Raw genomic sequence first — 27,963 nt, 5'->3', positions numbered from 1 at the left:
CTGTATTTACGAATTTAGCACCAAAATATCACGATATATTGAAAACATTGGCAACAAAAATGTGTTGGATAATCCAGAACGTTGGATAAGCGAGTGTTGGATAAGTGAGACTCCACTGTATATACGTATATAGACAGAAGATGCACATTCACACAGAAAAAATAATCAGAACCAACCTAAAAATGTAGATTAAGAAATCATGTGGAGACAACTGCTCATTTCTATCACTCCCTTCCCTGCACCCTGCAACTCAGGCTCAATAAACAAAAATTTCAATGAAATTAAACTGTCTTTATTGAATCCTCTATCCTTTATCATTAACAGGTTCATTCAAAGGAAAATTAGGAAAATAAATAGCATTAACAATGATTCCATAATCCATTTGTGATCTCAGAAAAAAACAAAAAGGAAAGTAACAAGAAGAGTTGTTGCAGAATATTCCTGAGGGAATGGCTGTCCTTGCAGCAACAGAAATTAGGGAATAAATCAGTAATTGCACCTTGTATGGAGAAGGGGACAGACATAGTCTACATCTGCAGGTTCAACTTTAATGGATTTCATTATCCACAGATGTAACATGTGTAGGGCTACCTGTATACTTTGTGGAATGCTTATATATTTTGTAACACAGGTCTCTGTGGGATATGTTTGTTATTATTGGGTATGTATACCCAAAATAAAAGAAATGATGTAAAAAAGTAAGCCAAATCTCCCATTCCCCTTTCCATAAGGTGACATGCAGACTTCCTAATACATAATATAGACTAAATGCAGTTTGACACCACTTTAATTTCCATGGCTCAGTGCTATGGAATCCCAGGAGTTGTATGTAGCTTTGCAGGACCTTTAGGCTTCTTTGCCAAAAAGTGCCAGACTATAAATCCCAGGATGCTATAGCATTAAGCCATAGCAGTTAAAGTAGTGTCAAATGTGGTAGTGTAGACACACCCAGGGTTGTGATATTAGTATCCAGTTTCTACGATTATGACTTCCAATGTCATAAGTAAACAATAAATACACAGACACAAAGTCAGCAGGAATGTAGATGTACCATTTTGCTTGCAAACTCCTGAGTTACAGAGGAAACTGAATCATGGAGAATAATATTGACAGCACATACACTGAAGGAAAGGCAGAGCTCTTTTATGAGCCAGGAGTAACAGATCAGCAACAGCCGAAAAGCATGGGCCCCACTTTCCGCATCTACCGCAGGTCCTCCGCCGTGAACATGCCCTTGGCCCGGCGCAGGATGGAGTCCTTGGAAGCGTCGTAGGGGTGCTCCTTGGAGGGGATCTCGAGCACCGCAGGGATGGACTTGTTGTGGGCATCGATCACGTGGCGGATCATCTCCGCAATGTACTGGTTGATGAGAATGATGCCGATGTCGTCGCGGCACAAGAAGCCCCTGTGGGGAGAGACAGAGAGGAAAAGGATGTGGGTGACAATAGAATACAACAGGAAAAAATAGCTTTATTGTCATTGTGCTATTGCACAACAAAATTAAATGCTTTCCCCAGCACACAGCACAGAACAACACACTCATCCCTCCACACTCCCACCACCATCACACAGCCTCCATCAATGCAAAGACATGGAGTTCAACATAGTCACAGCTCTAGGATAAAAGCTATCTCTGTCTGTTTGTCCTTGTCTTTGTCATCCTGTACCGTCTGCCAGATGGCAATAATTAAAAAAAAAAGAATATGCTGAGATTATATATATATATATATATATATATATATATATATATATATAATATGCCTCAAGTACCACCTCCCAGCAGTAAAGAACTGGTGGGATCATAAACCTGCAAAAGTATTGGAAAATGAACAGGCAAAGATACTGTGGGACTTCCGAATCCAGACTGACAAAGTTCTGGAACACAACACACCAGACATCGCAGTTGTGGAAAGGAAAAAGGTTTGGATCATTGATGCCGCCATCCCAGGTGACAGTCGCATTGACGAAAAACAACAGGAAAAACTCAGCCGCTATCAGGACCTCAAGATTGAACTTCAAAGACTCTGGCAGAAACCAGTGCAGGTGGTCCCATGGAGACATGGACACAATAGGGCAATGAGTTCAAATGGCAAGAAATGAGATTCTACCAAAACATTAGGAAGAACATCCTGACAGTAAGACCTGTTCAACAGTGCCTGGGAGTCCAGTGGAGTCCATCTGTCAGGAATGCTTTGGTTGTGTCTTCCTTTATGTCAGGATGGGGTTGGGCTGCATGGCCCTTTCAGTTTCTTCCAACTCTACCTTCAAGGATCTTCCTAAGGTCAGGCAAAGGAAAGGCCTGGCAGAAGGCAGCTAAAACTGGCATCGGAGGCCTTTTGGAAGGCAGCTGTTTATGTGTAAACAGAATGAGAGCCAAACCTTCAGCTGATCTGGTTCTTTCAGGAGAGGAAACTGCAAATTCCTTTGAACACAAGGACAAAGAAGGTCTTGATGCAAAATAACAGCCTTGAATTCTCCACCTCCATGCCTTAGCAAATCTCTAGTTTATTGCATAGACTAAAGAAAGGGAGTGAGACGCTTAGCTGTTTGAAATACCAAAGAAAATAGTGTAGTACAGTAGAGTCTCACTTATCCAACATAAATGGGCCGGTATAACATTGGATAAGCAAAAATGTTGGATAATAAGGAGGGATTAAGAAAAAAGCCTATTAAACATAAAATTACCTTATGATTTTACAAATTAAGCACCAAAACATCATGTTTTACAACAAACTGACAGAAAAAGCAGTACAATACACTGTTATGTATTGTAGTATGTATGTTATGTAGTAATTACTGTATTTATGAATTTAGCACCAAAACATTGCAACATTTACTACAAAAACAATGACTACTAAAAGGCAGACTGTGTTGGATAATACAGAACATTGGATAAGTGAAGTTTGGATAAGTGAGACTCTACTGTATTATCTGCTTCAAAGGGTAAAGTGGGCTCTTCTTATATATATTTTTTTCACTACAACTTCCAAAATCTTTATAACCCTTTTCTAGTGGTCTGCTTTCTTTGGGTTGCATTTAACACAATCAGACACAACTCACTTTAGGGTTTTGGGAATGAGTCTTCTCAAGCTATATTTTCAAACAACTTTTTAAAAATCTGTTTTCATTTCTATTTGTATGCCTGTGCCTACAAGTATGGTGACACCGCAAATTTTATGTTTTTCTTAGGCTGTGTATACACTGGAACTGCATTATATGAGTCTTCATCTGACTATATAATGTAGTTTCGCACTGCATTATGTAGCAGTGTAGGTCCAGCCTTAGACAAGGAAGACATGATCTGGTACCTTCAGGGTATTTAAGTGAAGCTTCTCTCTGTGTTTGTGCCCAAGTCTTCCTAGGCAAGAAAGACTCAGACCCCATTTACTCTGTCATTGTAATGCAGATTGAACTGGATTATATGGCAATGTAGACTCATATACTCCAGTTCAATCAGCAATTGGGGAAAAGGATTTAAGATTAGATCTTGTATGTAAATGTGTGCCTCTAAGGCTCCTTCTACACTGCTATATAAAATCCAAATTATTTGGTTTGCACTGGATTATACAGCAGTGTAGACTCAGATAATCCAGTTCAAAGCAGATAATATGGATGATCTGCTTTGCTACGCTGAATTATATGGCAGCATAGAAGGGGCCTTAGTCACCTGTAAACTTATATCAACATCATCATCATCCTCTTCATCGTGTTTATCTATATCTCGCTTTTGTCTCTTGATCTAGATGCAAAGCAACTCACAACATTTTAAAAACTTTCCTCGCAACATAGTTCTGCAAAGCAATGGCTGTGGCCAAACGCATTTCTCTGTTTATCACAAGACAACACTTTAAAAAGAAAAAAAAGCAACTCTTCCCATCAGCTGACCCTTGAGGAGTCATGGGTTAAACAGAAATAGAGGAAGTGTTTCTCATTCCCTCCAAAAGCAGAAACGGAAGCTTTGACCTTGAAGAATGACGTGTGATTAATTTAAAAGAGGAAAGACATCTGGGGATCTGCTGAGAGGGAAGCCATTATCATCCACATAAGTCACTCAAAGATATACTGTATATACTCGAGTATAAGCCTAGTTTTTCAGCCCTTTTTTTAAGACTGAAAAAGCCCCCCTCGGCTTATACTCAGGTGGGGGTCCTGGTTGGCTTATATTTGAGTCAGCTTACACTTGAGAATACATGGTACATTTATTATTTTTCTCTATTATAGTTGCTACTATTACATTTATTTTACTCTATTTTTATTTTTATTATTAATATATTTATTATTTCACTCTGGTATTATTATTATTGCATTTATTATTTTACTCTATTTATCATTACTTGTATTATTTTCCTGTATTTATTATTATTATTATTATTATTATTATTATTACATGTATTATTTTACTCTATTATTATTAAAAGGATACCTAAGCACATTTACATTGAAGTTGATTTGATATGATTTGATCAGAGTTGGACAGTCTTCTCTTAAATTTGAGCTTTATGTAAATATAAAAAAAACATTTAACCTATGGATGCCTCAATTAATGTAATTTTATTGGTATCTATTTTTATTTCTGAAATTTACCACCCACGGCTTATACTTGAGTCAATGTTGTCCCAGTTTTTTTCTGGTAAAATTAGGTGCCTCAGCTTATATTCGGGTCGGCTTATACTCGAGTATATATGGTAGTTAAGATTTTTCTTCCTGCAACCCAAGAGAGAGAAGCAAATATATGAAACACGTCCCTTCGTCCAAAATATTCCAAAATTCTTTACAAGCTGAGACCTTTGCTTTCTGATGGTTCAATGTTCTTCTTGGAGCCATTATTTCCATCTTTTCAGGGGGATTCTGGGAGCTGCAGTCCCCCCCCCCCCGCAAAGTAACTTTCCCCCGAACTCTAACTATAATCTTCCCCTTGGACTCCAACTGCAACAATTCCCCCCAAAATTGATGGATTCTGGAAGTTGGGAGTCCAAAAAAGGGGGTGGGGGTTGCTGATCCAATGGAAAAACCATAGTAATATTATATTTAGAGCTTGGGGAAGTTACTTCTTTGAACTACAACTCCCATAATCCCCAGAAGGGGGATTCTGGCAGTTGCAATCCAAAAAAGGCAATTTATTCCAAGCTCTAGCTATAATGTTTCTATGACCTTTTCCACTGCAGAAGCCATTTCCACCTTCATTTTTGGATTCCAACTCCCATCATCTCCACAAGATTAGTATTTGTATTTTGATTCTGTAGCCCACTTGTCGATGGATGTCTAGGATCGGCAGCGTCCACCGCGGTCCTTTTTATCCTGGGAGATGACCGAACCAGTGTAGACTTCGTTTTGGTTTTTTCTCCATAGTGTTAATGGGTTTCATATAATAATGCTGGATTTCATATCACAAAACCACAAGTCGAACACTTCCCTAGCATTTCGAACTATGTGATGTATTTTCGGATGGTGCACGCAGATCCCAGTAGGGTGGCCTTTTGCAGCTGGCAGATCGTGATTTTGTCAATGTCTATTGTTTCCAAATGCCGGCTGAGATCTTTTGACACGGCACCCAGTGTGCCCATCACCACCGGGACCACCTGCACTGGTTTCTGCCAGAGTCTTTGCAGTTCAATCTTGAGGTCCTGATAGCGGCTGAGTTTTTCCTGTTGTTTTTCGTCAATGCGACTGTCACCTGGGATGGCAACATCAATGATCCAAACCGTTTTCTTTCCTACAACCGTGAGGTCTGATGTGTTGTATTCCAAAACTTTGTCAGTCTGGATTCAAAAGTCCCACAGTATTTTTGCGTGTTCATTTTCCAATACCTTTGCAGGTTTGCTATTATTATTATTATTATTATTATTATTATTTCCCCCAAATGCAATTGTTTGTTCCACCTGGAGCTGCCACTTCCACCTTTGTATTGTTATTATTCCTATGTCATTATTATTACTACTATATTATAATTACTTTAATATATTATTATAAATAAGATTACTAATATTCCCTCCAAATGCAATGCTTTGTTCTGCCTGGAGCTGCCACTTCCACCTTTGTATCATTATTATTACTATGTTGTTGTTATTACATTATTATTATTATTACATTATAATTATTTTATTATATTTTTATAAATAAGATTACTAACTATTATTTCCCCCAAATGCAATGCTTTGTTCCGCCTGGAGCTGCCATTTCCACCTTTGTATCATTATTACTATGTTATTACTATTATTACTACTATATTATAATTATTTTATTATTATGATTATGATTATGATGATGATGATTATATACAGTAGAGTTTCACTTATCCAATGTTCTGGATTATCCAACGCATTTTTGTAGTCAATGTTTTCAATATATCGTGATATTTTGGTGCTAAATTCGTAAATACAGTAATTACTACATAGCATTACTGCGTATTGAACTACTTTTTGTGTCAAATTTGTTGTCTAACATGATGTTTTGGTGCTTGATTTGTAAAATCATAACCTAATTTGAGGTTTAATAGGCTTTTCCTTAATCCCTCCTTATTATCCAACATATTTGCTTATCCAACATTCTGCCGGCCCGTTTATGTTGGATAAGTGAGATTCTACTGTATATATAATTATGATTACTATTATCCTCCCCTCCTCAAATGCAATGGTTTGTTCCGCCTGAAGCTGCCATTTTTATTATTTTGATTATTATTACTATGTTATTATTATTAGTACTACTATATTATAATTGTTTTATTATATATATATATATATATATATATATATATATAATCTCCTCCCCCCCCAAAAAAAATGCAATGGTTTGTTCCGCCTGGAGCTACATTTTTATTATTTTTATCATTATTCCTATGTTGTTATTATTATTATTACTACTACTATATTATAATTGTTTTATTTTAATATATATATATATATATATATATATATATATATATATATATATATATATATAAGATTACTATTATCCCCCCCCAAATGTAATGGTTTGTTCCGTCTGGAACTGCCATTTTTATATTATTATTATTATTATTATTATTATTATTATTATTATTATTATTATTATTATTATTATTACCCTGCTTTTTCTCTCCCCGAAAGAGACTCAAGGCTGCGACTTCATTCCCTTCCCCTCCATGAACACAAATGGTTCAGTCCAAATCCAGGCACCATTTCCCCCTCCCCTTCCTCGGAGAGTGGTCTCGCCCTGGACGTTTCCACGGCAACCGGCTGTTCCGGCTGTTCCCCCAAGTCCCCCCCCCCCCCCAAGAAAAAAAAATATTACCGGAAGGCCTCCTCGATCTCGGCCAGGGCGGTCTCCTTCTCCACCACCAAGAAGTTGGGGCGGCGGTGCTTGTCGAGCTCCCCGACGCCTCCCAGCAGGAAGCCGGTGACCGTGTCCTCGTCTCCCAGGACGGCGATGAGCTTCCCCCGGCCGGCCATGACGCCTCAGGAAACGCGCAAGGACTAGGAATGGCTCCAAGCGGCCGCCGTAGAGAGGTGTTATACAGAAGGAGGCGCATGCGTGGTGCTGCCGTGGCGCTATGCGCATACGTTTGTTGCAGTTGCCCACAGAGCTAGAAACAAGTTAGAGGCACGTACAGATGTTGGGCATTAATAACATCTAACCTGTTAACTAATGGAACTCTCTGCATCTGAGGGAGTGTGGTGGAGGTGCCTTCTTTGGAGGCTTTGAAGCAGAGGCTGGATGGCCATCTGCCTGGAAGGCTTTGATTGTGCTTTTCCTGCATGGCAGAATGGGGTTGGGCTAGATGACCTTTGGGGTCTCTTCCAAGCCTAGGATCCTATTATTATTATTACTATTATTAACCAGAGGCTGGATGGCCATCTGTCGGGGGCGCTTTGATTGTGCTTTTCCTGCATGGCAGAATGGGGTTGGGCTAGATGGCCTTTGGGGTATCTTCCAAGCCTAGGATCCTATTATTATTATTATTATTATTATTATTAAGCAGAGGCAGGATGGCCATCTGTCTGGAAGGCTTTGATTGTGCTTTTCCTGTATGGCAGAATGGGATTCGGTTAGATGGCCTTTGGGGTCTCTTCTAAGCACAGGATCCTATTATTATTATTATTATTATTATTATTATTAAGCAGAGGCTAGATGGATATCTGTCAGGGTCCTTTTATTGTGCTTTTCCTGCATGGCAGAATGGGGTTGGGCTAGATTTCCTTTGGGGTCTCTTCTAAGCCTAAGATCCTGTTGTTGTTGTTGTTGTTAAGCAGAGGCTGGATGGCCATCTGTCTGGAAGGCTTTATTGTGCTTTTCCTGCATGGGAGAAAAGGGTTGGGGGGTTGGGCTCGATGAGCTTTGTGGTCTCTTCCAATTCTATGATTCTGTGAACCTTTTAAAAAAGGAAATACAGTAGAGTCTCACTTATCCAAGCCTTGCTTATCCAAGCTTCTGGATTATCCAAGCCATTTTTGCGGTCCATGTTTTCAATATATCGTGACATTTTGGTGCTAAATTTGTAAATACAGTAATTACTACACAGCATTACTGTGTATTGAACTACTTTTTCTGTCAAATTTGTTGTATAACATGATGTTTTGGTGCTTAATTTGTAAAATCATAACCTAATTTGAGGTTTAATAGGCTTTTCCTTAATCCCTCCTTATTATCCAAGATATTTGCTTATCCAAGCTTCTGCCAGCCTGTTTAGCTTGGATAAGTGAGACTCTGCTGTACTAAAGAATGCTCAAACTTTCGTACAGCGGCGCTGATTCCACATACCAGTAAGGTAATGCTCAAGATCCTGCAAGGCAGACTCCAGCAATACATGGAGCGAGAGTTGCCAGATGTCCAAGCTGGGTTCACAAAAGGCAGAGGAACCAGAGACCCAATGGCCAATATCCGGATGCTGGACAATGGAGGAAGGCAGGGAAACCTACAAGCCACTCTAAACCCCTGTGTAGAAGCATACGAGAAGCTCGGCCTCTCACTGAACATCGAGAAAACCAAAGTGCTCTTCCAGCAGTTGTCAGCCAATCCCTTTGCAATGGCAAAAATACAGCTTTATGGTGTAACATTAGAAAATGTAGACCATTTCCGCTCCCTTGGCAGACACCTCTCCACAAAAGTCAGCACTTAGACTGAAATACAACACCGTCTGAGCTCTGCGAGTGCAGCATTTCTCCAAATAAACCAGATAATGTTTGAGGGACATCCGTAGTAACACCAAGGTGCTTGTTTATAACTCTGTTGTCCTCCCAATCCTGTTATTATATGCCTGCGAAACGTGGACTGTCTGCAGACATCACACTCAACTCCTGGAACGATTCCCCCAGCGTTGCCTCCAAAAAATCCTGCAAATCTTTTGGGAAGACAGACGGACGAGTGTCAACGTGCTGGAAGAAGAAGCAAAGACCACCAACATTGAATCGATGCTTCTATGCCATCAGCACTGCTGGACTGGCCACGTTGTCCGAATGCCCGATCACCATCAGTACACTCCCAACTCAGGAACGTAATATTAGTGGACAGGAAAAGAGGTTGAAAGATGGGCTTAAAGCTAACTTTAAAAACTGGCAGAGACACACAGAGAGTACTGGGAGGCCCTGGCCCTTGAGCGCTGTAATTGGAGGTCAGCTGTGACCAGCAGTGCTCCAGAATTCGAAGAGGCACGAATGGAGGACTTAAGGGAGAAACGTGCCAAAAGGAAGGCACATTAAACCTACTGCCTTCCACCTGGAAACAGATGCCATCGCTGCAGAAGAATAGGGCTTTACAGTCATCCACTGCCACGACACTACATTTGGAGAGCCATCATTCTCAGGCTACGAGGGATCACCTAAATAAGTAAGTACACTGCCAGATAATCCAGTTCAAAGCAGATAATCTGGATTTTATTTGGAAGGGTAAAAGGGACCTGGGACATCGTGCAGAACATTTTGCTATAGTTTTCCAAATGAATCTCCCATCGAGTCTCAACCAGTTCAACATAGTTTGTGACACAAAAATGAAGTTTCTGGAGTAGAACAACTTTCAAAGTACTGTCTATACTCGAGTATAAGCCTAGTTTTTCAGCCCTTTTTTAAGACTGAAAAAGCCCCCCTCAGCTTATACTCGGGTGAGGGTCCTGGTTGGCTTATATGGTACATTTATTATTTTTCTCTATTATTATTGGTATTATTACATTTATTATTTTTCTCTATTATTGCTACTATTACATTTATTTTACTCTATTTTATTACTAATAATAATACATTTATTATTTCACTCTGATCTTATTATTATTGTTGCATTTATTATTTTACTCTTTATTATTACAGTAGAGTTTCACTTATCCAACACTCACTTATCCAAAGTTCTGGATTATCCAGTGCATTTTTGTAGTCAATGTTTTCAATACATCGTGATATTTTGGTGCTAAATTCATAAATAAAGTAATTACTACATAACATTACTGTGTATTGAACTACCTTTTCTGTCAAATTTGTTGCATAACATGATGTTTTGGTGCTTAATTTATAAAATCATAATGTAATTTGATGTTTAATAGGCGTTTCCTTAATCCCTCCTTATTATCCAACATATTCGCTTATCTAACATTCTGCCGGCCCGTTTATGTTGGATAAGTGAGACTCTACTGTACTTGTATTATTTTCCTGTATTTATTATTATTATTATTACATGTATTATTTTACTCTATTATTATTAAAAGGATACATAAGCACATTGACATTGAAGAAGATGAGAATAATGGTTTGATCAGAGTTGGACAATCTTCTCTTAAATTTGAGCTTTATGTAAATATTCAAAAATATTTAACCTACTGATGCCTCGATTAATGTAATTTTATTGGTATCTATTTTTATTTCTGAAATTTACCACCCTCCACTTATACTGGAGTCAATATTTTCCCAGTTTTTTGGGGTTTTTTTGTGGTAAAATTAGGTGCCTCAGCTTATATTTGGGTTGGCTTATATTCGAGTATATACAGTAAGTACTGCACAGTTAAACAGGAAATAACACTTTCAAACCAGGAAAAAAATGTTTTAAAATACTTTTCCTTGCTTGTTTTATGTGTTCTTGCTTTAAATGTATTTGACACTGTATTTTATGATGTATCGGGCCTCGTCCCCATGTGAGGCGCCCCGAGTCCTCCGGGGAGATGGGGCGGGATACAAAAATAAAGTTATTATTATTATATTATTATTTTCCGGGATTGTATGGCAGTATAGATCTAGCCCCAGACTCCTGTCATTGCTGAAGGCTCGTCCTTAGCAGTGACTGAACTAAACTAGGGAGCTGGCACTCCAAGTGGCAGGATACTGGGCAAAAGACATTTAGTATTAATGCCAAGTTGTTTTTCTTTTCTTAAAAAAAATCTATTGGAACCTACATGCATATGTGGTGGAATTGTAAACATGTAAAAGGTTTTTGGGAATTGGTCATAAGGGAAATAGAAAATATTATGAATATAAAAATTAGAAGGAATCCAGTGGAAATATTACTTTTAATTAAAAAAGAGGATGGGAAAGATAAGAAGGAAAAAATTTAATAGACATGCTATTAACAGCAGCTAGATTACTAATTGCAAAATATTGGAAAGGAGAAATGAAAATACAAGTTAATGAATGGTATAAAGAAGTTTGGCGGATGGCACTGAATGACAAGCTAACATCAAATTTAAAAGTAAAGAAGGGATTATGGAAAAAAATGATTTTGAAAGTATTTGGAGAAAATTTCTAGAAAAATTATTGGAAAAAGAAGATGGGAATTTACCTCCAAATGAAGAATTGAACTTTTGGTGGGATGACAGAAGAAGAGATGGCTCTGGGGAAGGGGAGCACAGGGGTGAATGTAAATAAAAGAGGGGGAAATGTATAGAATAGGTTTATATAATTGTAATTTTCTCAATAATAACAATAAAAATATTATTTAAAAAATCTATGTTTGCAAATCCATTACAGTTTGTACCCTCGGTTCGCTTCTGACACGGGAAATAAATAAATAGGGCACAATGCCGTTTTTCAAAAGCAAGTCATCTTTATTGCTGGTGGGCAGGTTCGGCTGGGTGCTCCGACCCCAAACACACACGCAACCCCAAACACATGGATAAAAAAGTCCCCCGACCCAAACCAACCCCAAGAGAGGAACTTGGCTAGAAACACCCTCGACCGACACACAGGCCAAAGGGCCTGACTCCCTTTCCCAATATTTTTTTTATTAAATTCTTTCCCTTTCTCCAACTTCTTCCTTTTCTAAAAAAAAAAGGAATCCCCAAACCAGGCAAATGATGAATCTCTTTGGTTCAAGTATCTCTCTGTCACGGCAGCAGTCGACCAGTTTGTGAGATGGGGCAGAAGGAAGGGGCAAAGGAAACTCCGCAATGGGAACAATGGGCAAGTTGGTGTCACATTTCACTGCACTTTCCGACCCAATTCCTGTTGACCGAGACTCTTGTGGAAGTCAACAGAATGCAATGGTGGAAGTCAACAGAGATGGAGAACTTCTTGTTTATTTAAGGCCAATGGACTCGATTGTTCTCTGGAAGCCTTAAGCTCCAAATAGTAGTTTTGCTCAATCCTTGCATGCCTCTGCATCCAGTTCTAGCAACTAGGACACAATGGAGCAATGGATTCCAATTGCAGGAAGAGATGTTTCACCTAAACATTAGGAAGAACTTTCTGACAAGTCAGAACTATTATCTCCCTGGAGGTTTTTAAGCAGAAATTGGATGGCCTTCTGTCGGGAGTGCTTTGATTGTATTTTCCTGCACGGCAGAATAAGGTTGTTGGGCTAGATGGCCCTTGGAGCTCCATAATTCTTAGGTTTCTAATCCATCTCAGTAGGTGTGGGCAAAACTGCTTTGTTTGGCCTCTCTACCCAGTCCTTGCAGAAGTCTCTCCACATCCCTGCTCTCCATACTTTGTGCTCCAAATCAACTTCCCATTTCCAAGTTGTCCAGACATACTGAGGACCCAACCTTAAGATGGCCAAGTATGGTGCAAATAGGTACTAACGTGATCTTCCACAATATAGTTTTGTTCTTCACACGCCTCCACGTCCATCCAACCCATCTCACAAACAGGAGTAGAGCTGACGCTTTGTTGAATTGTCCTTCTGGTCCTTGGAAAGTCTCTCCATACTTCAATTTGCTTTGAGCTCCAAATCTTCTCACTTCCATATTGTCCAACTACATCAAGGACCCAACCCTGAGGTGGCCGAGAATGGTGCAGATAGGTCCCACTGCCTGGTCTTCCACAATCCCATTGCCATGGGGCATCCCACAATGCCAGTTCCCCACTTTGACAAAACCCTGACCTCACTCCTTCTCCTAGTGACATCATTCTTTGACTCCACCGCCATGATCAGTCACCTGCCCACTTGCATTTTCCCGCTAAAACGGTGCACACCTTGCCCTCCCCGCCCCACCCCAAGCCCTCCGCCGGGCCAAAGAGTCAAAAGGCAAAGTCCAAACAGGCAACCCAAAATTGTCCCAAGGTCCGTCGTGGTGTCAGCCCCGCCCCAAGGGGACCCCCGAGATGTCCGGCCATGCCGGTCCTTGGCGTGGAAATGCGGGGCAGGGGCCACCGGGGAAATGGCTCCGGGCCGGCCCCCTTTTAGGGCACGTTGACTTGGTAGGGGCTGCCGGGCACGCCTTCGTCCCCCCACTTGACAATGAGGACGTAGTCCCCCTTCTCCTTGACGGTGTAGGTGACGTTGTAGACCCGGTTGCCCATGTGCTTGACGTAGACCTCGTCGCAGGGCGTCTTGGGGCCGTGGACACCCACCATCAGCATGTTGGTGCCTGCAGGAAAGAGGGGTGAAAGGCATTGACTCGGGTTGCGTTGGAGCAAATGCTGCAGCTTAAAGGAGTCTAGTGTCTAGATCGAGGAAAGTGATGGTGCCTCTCTATTCTGCTTTGGTCAGCCCTCTTCACCTGGAATCACACTGTGTCCAGTTCTGGACAAAGCCGTTCAAAAGAGATATTGACAAGCTGGAACGGTCAGGTGGAGGGCCACTAAAGGGATCAAAGGTCTGGAGACCATGAATCCCTATGAGGAACGTCTTAAAGAACTAGGTCTGTTTAGCCTCCAGAAGAGAAGGCTGAGAGGAGACATGAGAGCCAAGTTTAATATGTGAAACGGAGCAGGCTTGATTTCTGCTGCCCTTGAAACTAGGACTCAGAGACATGGGTTCAAATTACAGGGAAAGAGATTCCACCTGATCATTATTCCTAATGTTCTGGTGGAATCCACTTGCCTCACTGCCAACATAACCTCTGAAGATGCCACCAGCAGATGCAGGTGAAATCTGAGAAAAGAATGCAACTAGAACATGGCCATACAGCAACCCAACCTACAGATTTCTAGGACAGGGGAAGCCTACACAAAAGATGGAGCCCAAGAAACAATCTCATCCTTGGGAAGAAGTTCTTGCCGCCTGGGATCCAATTCAGATCTCCAAGATGCAACTCCTGGGCTTGAGGTTCTCCAACTCAGTAGTCGTTGTTCCTGGAAGAAGTCATCCCAGAGCCCCCTCCTTGCTTCACACTTCCTGCACATTCTTGTTACGTTCGTGATGCTCACCAGCCTTGCTGCAGTCCACGGTGAAAGTGTTCTTCTGGCCCACGAAGGCCTTAGTCAGCCCAGGTCCCCGGGCCACCACTTTGCTGGCGTCGGAGGAGAACTTGGGCAGGGCGCTGTAGCTCCCACCCACCGAGGAGGAGGCTTTGGTGACCGTCTCCACCAGCACCGTTGACGTCTCATGGAGGCTGTGACCCCCAGAGAGGCGGGGCCCTGCGGAGAAGGATGGAAGAACGAGGAGGGTCACTCACTGATCTCCTATCTTTAGGTCCTACGATGTTCCCTTGGGACCATAATGACATTTTTGTGTATGACCACATATGGCTCCTGTATATATCCTGTATACTGAACTGCAATATATATCAGCTACCCAGTTATATACTCAGTATTGTGACAATGTCTTAGATACTACATACATGCTTTAAGGGATATATATGCAACTAGCTGTGCCCGGCCACGTGTTGCAGTGGCAAAGTATGGTGGTATAGGAAATAAAATATTGAGGAATTGGTGGTATTTAGTATATTTCTTGTATTTTATAGGCAGTGTGGAAGAGGCGGGTGCCCCGGGCACCATTGTGGCTGAGGGGCTTGCTATGACATGAAGGGGGTGGGGCCTAAAGGGGCGGGGCCTATCCTTCTGACTGGCAGCCAGGGGAGAACGGATCTTCCTCGTTCTCTGTAATTTGGACTTTAGTTTTCTAGGTTTTTTTTATTGAAAGACACAGATTCGATGACTATGTCTTTTGTGGCCAAACTTGGTGTGATTTGGTTCAGTGGTTTTGTTGTTTACTTCATGGGAAAAATGCACATTACATTTATATATATAGACTAGCTGTGCCCAGCCACGCGTTGCTGTGGCGAAGTATGGTGGTATGGGAAATAAAGTATTGAGGAATTGGTGGTAGTTAAGGTAAAGGGTAAAGGTGTGGAGTCCAGATAATCCAGTTAAAGCAGATAATATAAGATTATAAATGGGTTATATAGCTGTGTGGAAAGGCCTTGAGTCTACACTGCCATCTAATCCAGTTCAAATCTGATAATTTGTATTTTATAGGCAGTGTGGAAGAGGCCTAAGTGAGGCCTAACTCTGCCTGCGCCCTGGGCTGAGTGGGTTGCTAGGAGACCAAGTGGGCGGAGCTTAGCCTTCTAACTGGCAGCAATTGGATAAAAACAATTACTCCTCTCCCTCTAATTAGGACTTTATTTTTCTTTTCTTTTTGTTGTATCAACCTAGAGGCATGGATGATGGGTTGTGTTGTCAATTTTAGAGGTTGTGGGGTTTTTAGTTTTGTTGTTTTGGCGGTCGCTAGGATTCCATCACTCTTTTATATATATAAATAGATAGATAGAGATGATGGATACTGTTTGCATCAGTTTTGTGACTCTATATTAGATATGACGCATATGATTTAAGGCACGTATCAGCAGTAGAGATGATGGATAATGTTTGCATCTGCTGAATAGAAAATAATTTCTTGGTAGCGGGTTGGCATGGCCAAAACCTCATTAGTTAGAAATGCAAGTGTCTCTTGTTTAGGCTGAGTTCTGGGCTTTGTTTATGGCAGAAAAGAAACTCAAGGTTTTTCTCATATGAAAGCCAAGAGAGTCGCTCATTGCATTTCAGTCTTTGGTGGAAGGAATAATTCATCGTCCTCTCTGCGTTTCTGCCCAGATCGTAACACAAACATGGGGCTCATACAACTAGACTAAGAACTAAACCCATCTTATTTCTCCAGAGAAAGTTTTAAGTTCTTAAATGTATTTTAGCTAATGATTACAAGAGTATTTGGATAGGGAATTTGTGTTTATATAGTGTCTTTGTATGCTTGTCTTTTGCTGATATGGTCAGAAGACTAATCAATAAACAAATCTATCTTTTTTTCTCCAGAGCTTTGTAATCTGTGGGGTCACTAAGGCAAACACAACAAAGTTAAAATCCACTGAAACATATTCAGATTTAAAAACCACAGCATCTCTCCCTTGATCTTAAAAACCTTCATCTTTAAAAGCCTATCTGAATAATAAGGGTTTGATAAGAGGATGCAACTGTGGTTTTTAACTCTGAATATGTTTTGATGGATTTTAACTGTCAATTTTCAGCAATGTTTTTATATTTAATTCTGTTTTGATGTTTGCATATTTGTATATTTTGAATTGTATGCTAACGCTTTTAAGTTGGGCTGTTTTGGGTCTTATGGAGAGATAAAGCAGGGTGTAAATATTCATAATAATAATAGTAACAACAGTAACAACAACAATGGAACCAACCATGGGAAAGCAACTACAGTAGAGTCTCACTTATCCAACTCTTGCTTATCCAACGTTCTGGATTATCCAATGCATTTTTGTAGTCAATGTTTTCAATACGTTTTCAATATGATATTTTGGTGCTAAATTCGTAAATACAGTAATTACTACATAGCATGACTGCGTATTGAACTACTTTTTCTGTCAAATTTGTTGTATAACATGTTTTGGTGCTTAATTTTTAAAATCATAACCTAATTTGATGTGTAATAGGCTTTTCCTTAATCCCTCCTTATTATCCAACATATTCGCTTATCCAGCCCGTTTACGTTGGATAAGTGAGACTCTACTGCAGGGGTCCCCAAACTAAGGCCCGGGGGCCGGATGCGGCCCTCCAAGGTCATTTACCTGGCCCCCGCCCTCAGTTTTATAATATAATATTTTATATCATTTTAATAATATAATATATTGTATATACATATAATATTGATAATATTATGTTATACAATATAATACTAATAATAATACCATACAATAATATTAATTATATGTTATATATTACATATAATATTACAGTATCATTGAATATAGTAATATATAATGCTAATATTGTGCTATGCTAATAATATAATATATGCTATGTACATACAGCTGCTCCGAGTCCCCTTCAGGGTGAGAAGGGCGGGATATAAATGCAATAAATAAATGTAGTAAATGAATAAATAAATAATTTTAGACTTAGGCTTGCCCAAAGTCTGAAATGACTTGAAGGCACACAACAACAACAATCCTAATTAACTTAACTATCTCATTGGGCAGAAGCAGGCCCACACTTCACATTGAAATCCTGATAGGTTTATGCTGGTTTCAATTGTTTTCATTTTTAATTATTGTATTGTTCTTTCATTGTTGTTGTTTTGCACTACAAATAAGACATGTGCAGTGTGCATAGGAATTTGTCCGTTTTTCCCCCCCAAATGATAATTCGGCCCCTCCACAGTCTGAAGGATTGTGGACCGGCCCTCTGCTTAAAAAGTTTGAGGACTCCTGCTCTACTGTATTTGTAATTAACCCAGAACTGACCCCATTTGGAATGGCCAAAAGATACCGAATAAGGATGAAGGACTGGACCATGAGTTGTGTTCTTCTCCAGATCCCTCTTCCATTGCCACTCTTGGAAGTCTCCAAAGGCATCAGCTGTCCTTTAAAACAATGTGTGCATTGGCGATGGGGTGCAATGTGGTTTCTCTTGTTCCTAAACCCAAAAGTGGATTTCTAATATTCTAGTATTCTCTTTGATGGGTTTCAAGATGGAAAATTGTTCCCCAGACTCCTTGAACTAACTGATTCTTGAAATTCAATAGTGATGACAAAGAGTGTCTCCAAGCATAGCTAGAGTGCATGTCCACTCTCCGTGTCCATCTGGCAATTGTGCCTCTCGACATCCCGATTCTCTTCAACTCAGAGCAGGACTCGCACCCAGCTCCCCCCGGTCCCTTTACCTGTGACCTTGGCCTTGAAGGGGCTGCCCACGATGTGCTGGGGCCCGCCGTACTTGATGGAGATGAGGTAGCTTCCGGGCGCCATGGGCATGTAGGTGACCTTGTGGCCCTCGGGACACTCCTGGCAGTCCATCTGCACCTTGGAGGGGCCGTCGATGGTGACGGACAGGGCGCCGGAGCCAGCGTTGCGGGTCTTGACAAAGAACTCGGAAGAGACGCCTGGAGGAAAGGGAAGCCAGGAGGTCAGGAAGCCCCTCCAAGAGACAGCGGGAGAGGATTGCGGAGGGGGGTGTCCCTCTTTTAACCCTTCCCTCTAATAAGTCCAGACATAGAATCATAGCATTGGGAGGGACACCAAAGGCCATCTAGTCCAAGCTTCTTCTGACAGGCAGGAAAACACAGTTATTTCAAACTTTCAAAGAAGGAGACTCCACTGAACCTCATTGGGACTCGCTCCGAGGACCTGTCATGGATACCAAAATCCACAAATGCTCATAGAATAATACAGTTGGAAGAGACCACAGGGGCCATCTAGTCTAACTCCCTTCTGCCATGCAGGAAAGCACAACTATAGGCAACAGCATAGTTAAAATATGTCTTTTATATAAAACTAGCTGTGCCGGGCCACGCGTTGCTGTGGTGTAGTCCGTGACACTCAAGGTGGCCTAGAAAGAATTCCCCTGGGTATGAAGCAGCCAGGCTTTGGAGCTGCAAGGCTATTCAGTGGTATTCAAGTTGGCCAACAATGGAATCCCCTGGGTATGAAGCAGCCAGGCTTTGAAGCTGCAAGGCTATTCAATGGTATTCAAGTTGGGTAAGTATAGAGTCCTCTAGGTATGAAGCAGCCAGGCTTTGAAGCTGCAAGGCTATTCAATGGTATTCAAGTTGGGTAAGTATAGAGTCCTCTAGGTATGAAGCAGCCAGGCTTTGAAGCTGCAAGGCTATTCAATGGTATTCAAGTTGGCCAACAATGGAATCCCCTGGGTATGAAGCAGCCAGGCTTTGAAGCTGCAAGGCTATTCAATGGTATTCAAGTTGGCTAACAATGGAGTCCCCTAGGTATGAAGCAGCCAGGCTTTGAAGCTGCAAGGCTATTCAATGGTATTCAAGTTGGCTAACAATGGAGTCCCCTAGGTATGAAGCAGCCAGGCTTTGAAGCTGCAAGGCTATTCAATGGTATTCAAGTTGGCCAACAATGGAGTCCCCTAAGTATAAAGCAGCCAGGCTTTGAAGCTGCAAGGCTATTCAATGGTATTAAAGTTGACCAACAATGAAATCCCCTAAGTATGAAGCAGCCAGGCTTTGAAGCTGCAAGGCTATTCAATGGTATTCAAGTTGGCCAACAATGGAATCCCCTAAGTATGAAGCAGCCAGGCTTTGAAGCTGCAAGGCTATTCAATAGTATTCAAGTTGGCCAACAATGGAGTCCCCTAAGTATGAAGCAGCCAGGCTTTGAAGCTGCAAGGCTATTCAATGGTATTCAAGTTGACCAACAATGGAATCTCCTAAGTATGAAGCAGCCAGGCTTTGAAGCTGCAAGGCTATTCAATGGTATTCAAGTTGGCTAACAGTGGAGTCCCCTGGGTATGAAGCAGCCAGGCTTTGAAGCTGCAAGGCTATTCAATGGTATTCAAGTTGGCCAACAATGGAGTCCCCTGGGTATGAAGCAGCCAGGCTTTGAAGCTGCAAGGCTATTCAATGGTATTCAAGTTGGCCAACAATGAAATCCCCTGGGTATGAAGCAACCAGGCTTTGAAGCTGCAAGGCTATTCAGTGGTATTCAAGTTGGCCAACAATGGAGTCCCCTGGGTATGAAGCAGCCAGGCTTTGAAGCTGCAAGGCTATTCAGTGGTATTCAAGTTGGGAAACAATGAGATTTTTCTGCCCTTGTCTCTGTTTTCTTTCTATTTTTTTATTTTATTTTGATGGTCACTCCTAGAAAAGTGATGAGTATTGTGGCCAAATTTGGTGTGATTTGGCCCAGTGGTTTTGTTGTTAACTCAGTCCTACAAACGTACATTACATTTTTATACATATAGATGGTCAAATCTACATTTGGAATTTTTAAATGATTGTAACGATGGGTGCAGAACTTGTTAATATGGAAGGCCAACGGTACACATCATTTTAGCTTTTTTGTTTTTAGTTGCAAGCCACTTTATGTGCTATTTTGGGATATTTTTGTGTTGGGTTGCTGTACATTTTTCAGGCTGTCTGGCCATGTTCCAGCAGCATTCTCTCCTAACATTTCGCCTGCATCTGTGGCTAATGCCATCTTCCGAGGTTCTGTTGGCAGTGAAGCAAGTGGGGTGTATATGTACCTGTAGAATAATGTCCAGGGTGGGGAAAAGAACCCTTGGGTGTCTAAAACAAGTGTGAATGTTGCTGTCAACCAGCTCGAATTAGCATTTGAGTAGCCATGAAGTTTGCAAAGTCAATCAGTGGGGCCGGGCTGTGGCGCAGCTGGCTAGTAACCAGCTGCTATAAATCACTACTGACCGAGAGGTCATGAGGTCGAAGCCCGGGTCGGGTTATGCCTCCGACCATTAAAAAAAATAGCCCCGGCTTGCTGTTGGCCTATGCAGCCCCGAAAGACAGTTGCATCTGTCAAGTAGGGAAAATTTAGGTACGCTTTATGCGGGAGGTTAATTTAACTAATTTACAACACCATAAAACTGCCAGCAAAACACGAGGAAAGGAATGAGGAAGAACAGCCACCAGTGGACGGTGAAGCAACAGCTCCCCCTGTGGCCAGAATCGTGAAGCTGGAAAGATGTTAAAATGCCTCTGTGTCTGTCTAAACTGAATGTTGTTTGTCTGTTGGCATTGAATGTTTGCCATATATGTGTTCATTGTAATCCGCCCTGAGTCCCCTTCGGGGTGAGAAAGAAGGGCGGAATATAAATACTGCAAATAAATAAATAAATAAAATATCTGTGGCCGCTCCGACTCCACTTGGGGAGAGGAGATGGGATATAAATAAAGTATTACTACTGCTATTATTATTATTATTATTATTATTATTATTATTATTATATCTGCATAGAGGTACCTGGCCTTTGTTACCTGGAGGCATGCTCTGTTTGGGAGGTGTTAACAGCCCTTGATTGCTTGTTGTCTGGAGTTCTCCTGTTTTTGTGTTGTTTGTTATGTTTTCTTCTAGGTATAAGATACTTGTATTAAAGTGAAACTAGGGTAAAGATGTCCATCGAGCAAAGAGAGTGGAGGACTAGGAGAGTAATATGGGCACCATATAGTTTTTGGAGTGACCCATTGTTTACCCCATTGCAGAACCCTGCAAGCATTGCACACACTTCCGGGCGGGCAAGCAGAAGGTCTATTTCAGCTAGTTCTTCAACAAAAGGAGGAGCCCTTACCTGTGGTTCCTCCCTCCAGCCCTGGACCATAGGCAGTGACCAGCCCGGGGTCTCCCGCCTGGCTCTGTTCGCCCACGCGGATGTTGAAGGGGCTGCCGGGAACGTGGCGGCCGTTGAACCGGACATCGATGGAATGGACGCCGTTCTCGTGCGGGATGAAGCGGATGGCGTATTTGTCTGGGGAGGAAAGAACCAAAGGGTCATTCACACAAGGGACCAAGGCTGGGAAGATCCTTCCAAGAAGGAAGCCAAAACCTCTGTCTTCTTCCTTATCAATGCCTTCAACAGAACCTGATTTTGCATGGCACTATGGGTGCGTCTACACTGCAGCATGGACTGCTGTCAAGCCTGGCATCACCCATCGTGTATCTTTCTGTTGCACCTCAGCGCTGGTTCACCTTGCTCTTAGCACACACTCCACCACAGCAGGCTAGGTTTAAACAGTTTATTGATCAAAGATAGCAAAGTCTGAATAAAAAGCAGTAAAGAAAGCAAACATCCAAATGCAATGGCAGTCAATAAAAAGCTATATAATCCAGAAGTAAAAGCAATTTGCAGAATATAAATCCAGGTCTCTGATACAGGAAATTAGTCCTGAAAAACAAGGCACCATGAACTTCAGAGTAAAATCCAAAACAGTTTCCAGGCATGAGCATAAATGAGAATCCTTTTCCATGAGCTTAGACAAGGCAGGAGATGTACTTCCAAAAATCAACATTGCTTCGTCTGAAATCTCTTTGTTTCTCCTGTATTTACCCATGTTTACAAGCCAAGAAAGCACTTCTCTGCCCTTGAATTCCCACACATTTGCCAGCTATTCTAAGGGAATGTCTGGGGCGATGAACCTTTAACCTTAACCTTGTATCTCTATCTAAGGAAGATTCTTCTGACTCGCTGCCCAAAACACCTGGAACCTGTTGATGTTCTAAATGCTGTGAAAGGTCAGCCTTATCATGTGTTTCTGTTTTCTCACTAGCCTGTGGCCTCTCTGACAATTCAGAGCCAGAGCCTTCAACATTTCCAACATCAGAGCCTTCGAGATTTTCCTCTTTAGCATTGCCAAGATCAGCCTGCATAAACCCAAATCCCCCTTCATCATCAGACTGAACCACAAAACTTTCCATTTCATTTTTTTCTGTCTAAGTGTAATATCTTACATTAATCCTTGTTGAAATAAATTTTGTTGATTTTGGCCAATCAACTCTCTAATATGATAAGGTTGTTTTGAATCCTGATCCTGTCCTCTGGAGCATTAGCTCTCCCTCCTCATTTGGTCCCATCTGCAAACTTGATCAGCATGCCCTCTAAACCTTCTTCCAAGTCATTAATAGAGATGTTGGACAGAACTGGGCCCAGGACCGAAACATCTTGATGACACTCCATTAGTCAATTCTTTTCAAGATGAAGAAGAGGAACCATTGGGTAGAAACATCCTTTGGATTCAGTCGCGTAATCAATTACAGATCCACCTAAGAGTAGCATTGCCTAGTCCACAGGGCCGGACTGTGGTGCAGCTGGTTAGTAGCCAGCTGCAATAAATCACTACTGACCGAGAGGTCATGAGTTCAAAGCCAGCCTGTGTCGGAGTGAGCACCCAACCATTAAAAAAAAAATAGCCCAGTTCGTTGTTTACCTAAGCAACCCAAAAGATAGTTGCTTCTATCAAGTAGGAAAATTTAGGTACTGCTTATGCGTGGAGACTAATGTAACTAATTTACAACACCATAAAAATCATCCAGCAGCATGCAGAAAGGAATGAAGAAGCAATCCATCAAAAGGACTCGGTGTCACAGTAGATGATGAAGCAGCAGCTCCCCCTGTGGCCAGAATCGAGCATACGTTCATGAAACCGGAAGCTGGAAAATGTTAAATTGCCTCTGTGTCTCTGTATGTCTAATGGCATTGAATGTTTGCCATGTATATGTACATTGTGATCCGCCCCAAGTCCCCTTCGGGGTGAGAAAGAAGGGCGGAATATAAATACTATAAGTAACTAAATAATGAATAAATGTGGGATTTCGTGGCTGAAAGAGCCCACTTCCTCTCCTTCCAACCCTGATGGTCCCTGAGCCTACTCACCGCTGTCCAGTTCGGAGACGTAGCACTCTTCCACGACTCCGGAGGGAGTGTGGACCTTGGCGTCGATCACCCCACGCGCCCCATTGAGCTGCACCGCAAAGGAGGCCGGCTGGTTGACCTTCAGGCCCGTCTCCTGCAAGGGACACGGGGAAAAAGGGCCCATGAGTAAGACCCACACACGGCCAAAGCGGGACGGGTTGTTCCAGAAAGAAGAAATCATTAGGATTGAGAGAGGAAAAGAAGGCAAAATAGATCAATATTTGCAATGGGATTGTTGAGTCAACCTGGCCAGAAGAACCTTGGACTAACATGGATCTTTGCATGTTGTTCTGTGCAGAAAACAACATTTTCTGCACAGAATGTTTTTCCGTGCAGAAAACAGCAATTTTTCATACAAAAACTGCATCTTGATTGTTGTTATTTATACAGGTTAACTGCGTGTTTGTACATTAGGATCCCTAGCTTGTTTCTCTTGTACAGTAGAGTCTCACTTATCCAACATAAACGGGCCGGCAGAATGTTGGATAAGCGAATATGTTGGATAATAAGGAGGGATTAAGGAAAAGCCTATTAAACATCAAATTAGGTTATGATTTTACAAATTAAGCACCAAAACATCATGTTATACAACAAATTTGGCAGAAAAAGTAGTTCAATACACATTAATGTTATGTAGTAATTACTGTATTTACGAATTTAGCACCAAAATATCACGATATATTGAAAACATTGACTACAAAAATGCATTGGATAATCCAGAATGTTGGATAAGTGAGTGTTGGATAAGTGAGACTCTACTGTACTTGCAATTTATGGTGATAGGTTTTCTTTGCAGAAAACAGCACTTTCTGTGCAGAAAACTGCATTTTCTTTCATAGGGGCCTTTGTGTTCTTGTATCGGGCTCCCCACTTTGGTTTTCCAAAATCATAAACATATTACATCGTTAGTTGTACTTGCAAATTAACTGCCTGCACCTGGGAGAGTGTCCCTTCAAAATGATGAACTGAGTTGGGAACAACAAAGGATACCTCCCAACAGGTGCAATAGGATGTACTGTGTACCAAGGCCTGGGAGGAACTGTTTGTTACTGTTATGGGCTAAGAACTGAGAAGCATGTGGAAAACATCTGATGTAAACCATGGACTGAGATACACCTAAAAATGATATTAAAAGGGGGGCTTTTTAGATACTCATACGTGCCAGAAACAGCGCTGCATCTGCACCCATCGCTTCTGCAAAGGAACTGCAAAGGATCTTGTATGAGGATGGATGGATGAGAGAATGGTACCAAAGTACTGTATGATTTTAAATCTATATATATAAAAGGGTAATGAAATTTCGGCCTAGAACAAAACAACAAAACCACACATCCCAGAAACACTAAACTTGGCAGCACAACCCCTCATCCATGCCTCTATGTTCATACAGCAAAAAGAAAAGAAAAATAAAGTCCTAATTAGAGGGAGAGGAAGAATTGTTTTTATCCAATTGCTGCCAGTTAGAAGGCTAAGCTCGGCCCACTTGGTCTCCTTGCAACCCACTCAGCCCAGGGGACAGGCAGAGTTATGCCTCACTTAGGCCTCTTCCACACTGCCTATAAAATACAGATTATCTGCTTTGAACTGGATTATCTTGACTCCACACTGCCATATAATCCACTTCAGTGTGCAGTCGGACACAACTGGACTTAATGTCAGGAGAAAACCTTTACCCTTGACCTTAACTACCACCAATTCCTCAATACTTTATTTCCCAGACCACCAGACTTCGCCACAGCAACGCGTGGCCGGGCACAGCTAGTGCTTAATAAAAGTTACATGCAAGGCATTTAAGGCCAGATCTGGTATCTTTGAAATATATAGTCTCTTGTTGGTTGCCGATTATTCAGTTTCCCCTCTTCTCTGGATAAGAACAAACTGCTTTTAGTTACACATACAACATTTGACACCACGGCATGTGCTGTTCCCAACGGATTGCATTGAGAACCAGATGGGGCCAAAATGGTACCTGGAGGCTTGTGACCGTGAGGCGCCGGGCATCATCCGAGTGGGAGGCCACTGGGACCACGAATGGGCTGTCGGGGATGTTCTCGTCATTGAACTTGATGGAGACCTCATAGTCACCTGAAGGAGCAAGGCAGCGTTATGATCCAATTCTGCAGGAAATACTGTAATGAAGCTAGAAATAACAGTTGTGCTCACAGCATGCTCTTAAACAGATCCAAAAAGCTTTGAATAATATCCAGGATTGACTACAGCTATGCTATATCACCCTTTGAGAGCACTGAAATGGGTGCATAATACCGTGTTTCCCCGAAAATAAGACAGTGTCTTATATTAATTTTTGCTCCCAAAGATGCTCTAGATCTTATTTTCAGGGGATGTCTTATTTTTCCATGAAGAAGGATTCACATTTATTGTTGAACAAAAAAATGAACATTATATACTGTACAGTAGTTGTCATCACAAACCAGCATAACCAGACAAACTGTGAATCCTATCAAGAATTTCTTGTTACTACCACTATTTCCATGTACAACACTTTATGGTACATACATTTACCGATCCTGCATGCTTGGGTGTTCTGTTTGTTGGGCATGCTTCCAAACAAAAACTTTGCTAGGTCTTACTTTCAGGGGAGGCCTTATATTTAGCAATTCAGCAAAACCTCTACTAGGTCTTATTTTCTGGGGATGTCTTATTTTAGGGGAAACAGGGTATATATACGCTGCAGAATGAATGCCCTTTAGTGTCGCACCTCGGGATAGCTTCACCTTGCTAAAGACACCAGGCTGCACACAGAATGTAGTCTTTTGTAGTTTATTAGGAAATAGGGAAAAGATAGTTCATCAAAGTTAAAAGTTCATTTCCAAAAGATGGTTACAAAAACAAGGCTGTAAGAAACAAATCCATGGAAACATTAGGCATGAAACAAGGTCCTTTCAAAAGAAGCCAAAGTCCCAGAAACGAGAATACATCCAGGCTACAAGATAATACAGGAGAGCAGACTTGGTTCTTGATTCAAGCGAGGAAATTGCTTTGATGAAAATTTCCCTCTCAGCAGACTGTTTTATTTTTTTATATATATAATATTTTTTTATTGTTATTATTGAGAAAATTACAATTATATAAACATATTCTATACATTTCCCCCTCTTTTATTTACATTCACCCCTGTGCTCCCCTTCCCCAGAGCCATCTCTTCTTCTGTCGTCCCACCAAAAGTTCAATTCTTCATTTGGAGGTAAATTCCCATCTTCTTTTTCCAATAATTTTTCTAGAAATTTTCTCCAAATACTTTCAAAATCATTTTTTCCATAATCCCTTCTTTACTTTTAAATTTGATGTTAGCTTGTCATTCAGTGCCATCCGCCAAACTTCTTTATACCATTCATTAATTTGTATTTTCATTTCTCCTTTCCAATATTTTGCAATTAGTAATCTAGCTGCTGTTAATAGCATGTCTATTAAATTTTTTCCCTCTTATCTTTCCCATCCTCTTTTTTAATTAAAAGTAATATTTCCACTGGATTCCTTCTAATTTTTATATTCATAATATTTTCTATTTCCCTTATGACCAATTCCCAAAAACCTTTTACATGTTTACAATCCCACCACATATGCATGTAGGTTCCAATTTCCTGGCACCCTCGCCAGCATTTGTCATTATTATTCTTATTCATAATATTTAACCTTCTTGGTGTTAAATACCACTTCCAAATTAGTTTGTAATAATTTTCTTTTATTCTAATTGACATGTTTTTTAATTGTCTTGTTTTCCATATCTCCTCCCATTCTTTTTCCATTATCTTTGTTCCTAATTCCTCCTCCCATGATTCTCTTAATGTTAATCTTTTCTTTTTTTCAGCAGACTGTTTTAATAGCATAACATGAAGGCATTTCTTTGCCCTTTGACCTCCCTCTTATTTGCTCTTCTGAGATTTCTGCGCAACCCCCGAAACCTCCAAATGACTAACCCGATCTAGAGAAGCAGCCTCATCGCTTTCGAGGCCACAGGGCTTGTTAGTGTTATCAGGCTGAGGCTGGGAGCTACTCTCCCTTTCTGCTTCTTGCACCTGAAAACCATCATCATTAACAACATCATTTCTTCCCATGGGAAAGCCTCCCTGCTCCTCATCTCCCACAGCAGGAACACCCTGCACCTGAATCCCATAATTGCCATCAGAGTCATCTTGAAACTCATCCTGAACCTGAATCC

General features: G+C 41.2%; 2 protein-coding genes across 9 annotated transcripts in view; both read right to left on the bottom strand.

Annotated features, from left to right (window-relative positions):
* Positions 1–276: 276 nt before the first annotated feature.
* Positions 277–7,493, bottom strand: atp6v1f (ATPase H+ transporting V1 subunit F). The gene is made up of 2 exons (XM_003229928.3): positions 7,270–7,493; positions 277–1,405 (listed from the first exon to the last, which is right to left on the bottom strand). Exons 1-2 carry the CDS (start codon positions 7,425–7,427, stop codon positions 1,204–1,206), a joined length of 360 nt encoding a protein of 119 aa, XP_003229976.1. The 5' UTR covers positions 7,428–7,493; the 3' UTR covers positions 277–1,203.
* Positions 7,494–11,974: 4,481 nt separating this feature from the next.
* flnc (filamin C) overlaps positions 11,975–27,963 on the bottom strand; it is a 183,008-nt gene continuing 167,019 nt past the window's right edge. For all 8 annotated transcript variants that reach the window (XM_062983398.1, XM_062983402.1, XM_062983399.1 and 5 more), the window contains 6 exons: positions 25,753–25,868; positions 23,745–23,877; positions 21,666–21,842; positions 18,289–18,507; positions 14,541–14,750; positions 11,975–13,759 (listed from right to left, as the gene is read on the bottom strand). In XM_062983398.1, coding sequence (XP_062839468.1) covers positions 13,572–13,759; positions 14,541–14,750; positions 18,289–18,507; positions 21,666–21,842; positions 23,745–23,877; positions 25,753–25,868 — 1,043 coding nt within the window. In that variant the 3' untranslated portion in view covers positions 11,975–13,571. The remainder of the gene's footprint in view (positions 13,760–14,540; positions 14,751–18,288; positions 18,508–21,665; positions 21,843–23,744; positions 23,878–25,752; positions 25,869–27,963) is intronic.

The sequence above is a fragment of the Anolis carolinensis genome, chromosome 5 (genome assembly GCF_035594765.1).
Source record: "Anolis carolinensis isolate JA03-04 chromosome 5, rAnoCar3.1.pri, whole genome shotgun sequence".
Lineage (NCBI taxonomy): Eukaryota > Metazoa > Chordata > Lepidosauria > Squamata > Dactyloidae > Anolis > Anolis carolinensis.
The sequence above is the reverse complement of the archived record's forward strand: the minus strand, read 5'-3'. Positions and strand labels throughout refer to the sequence as shown.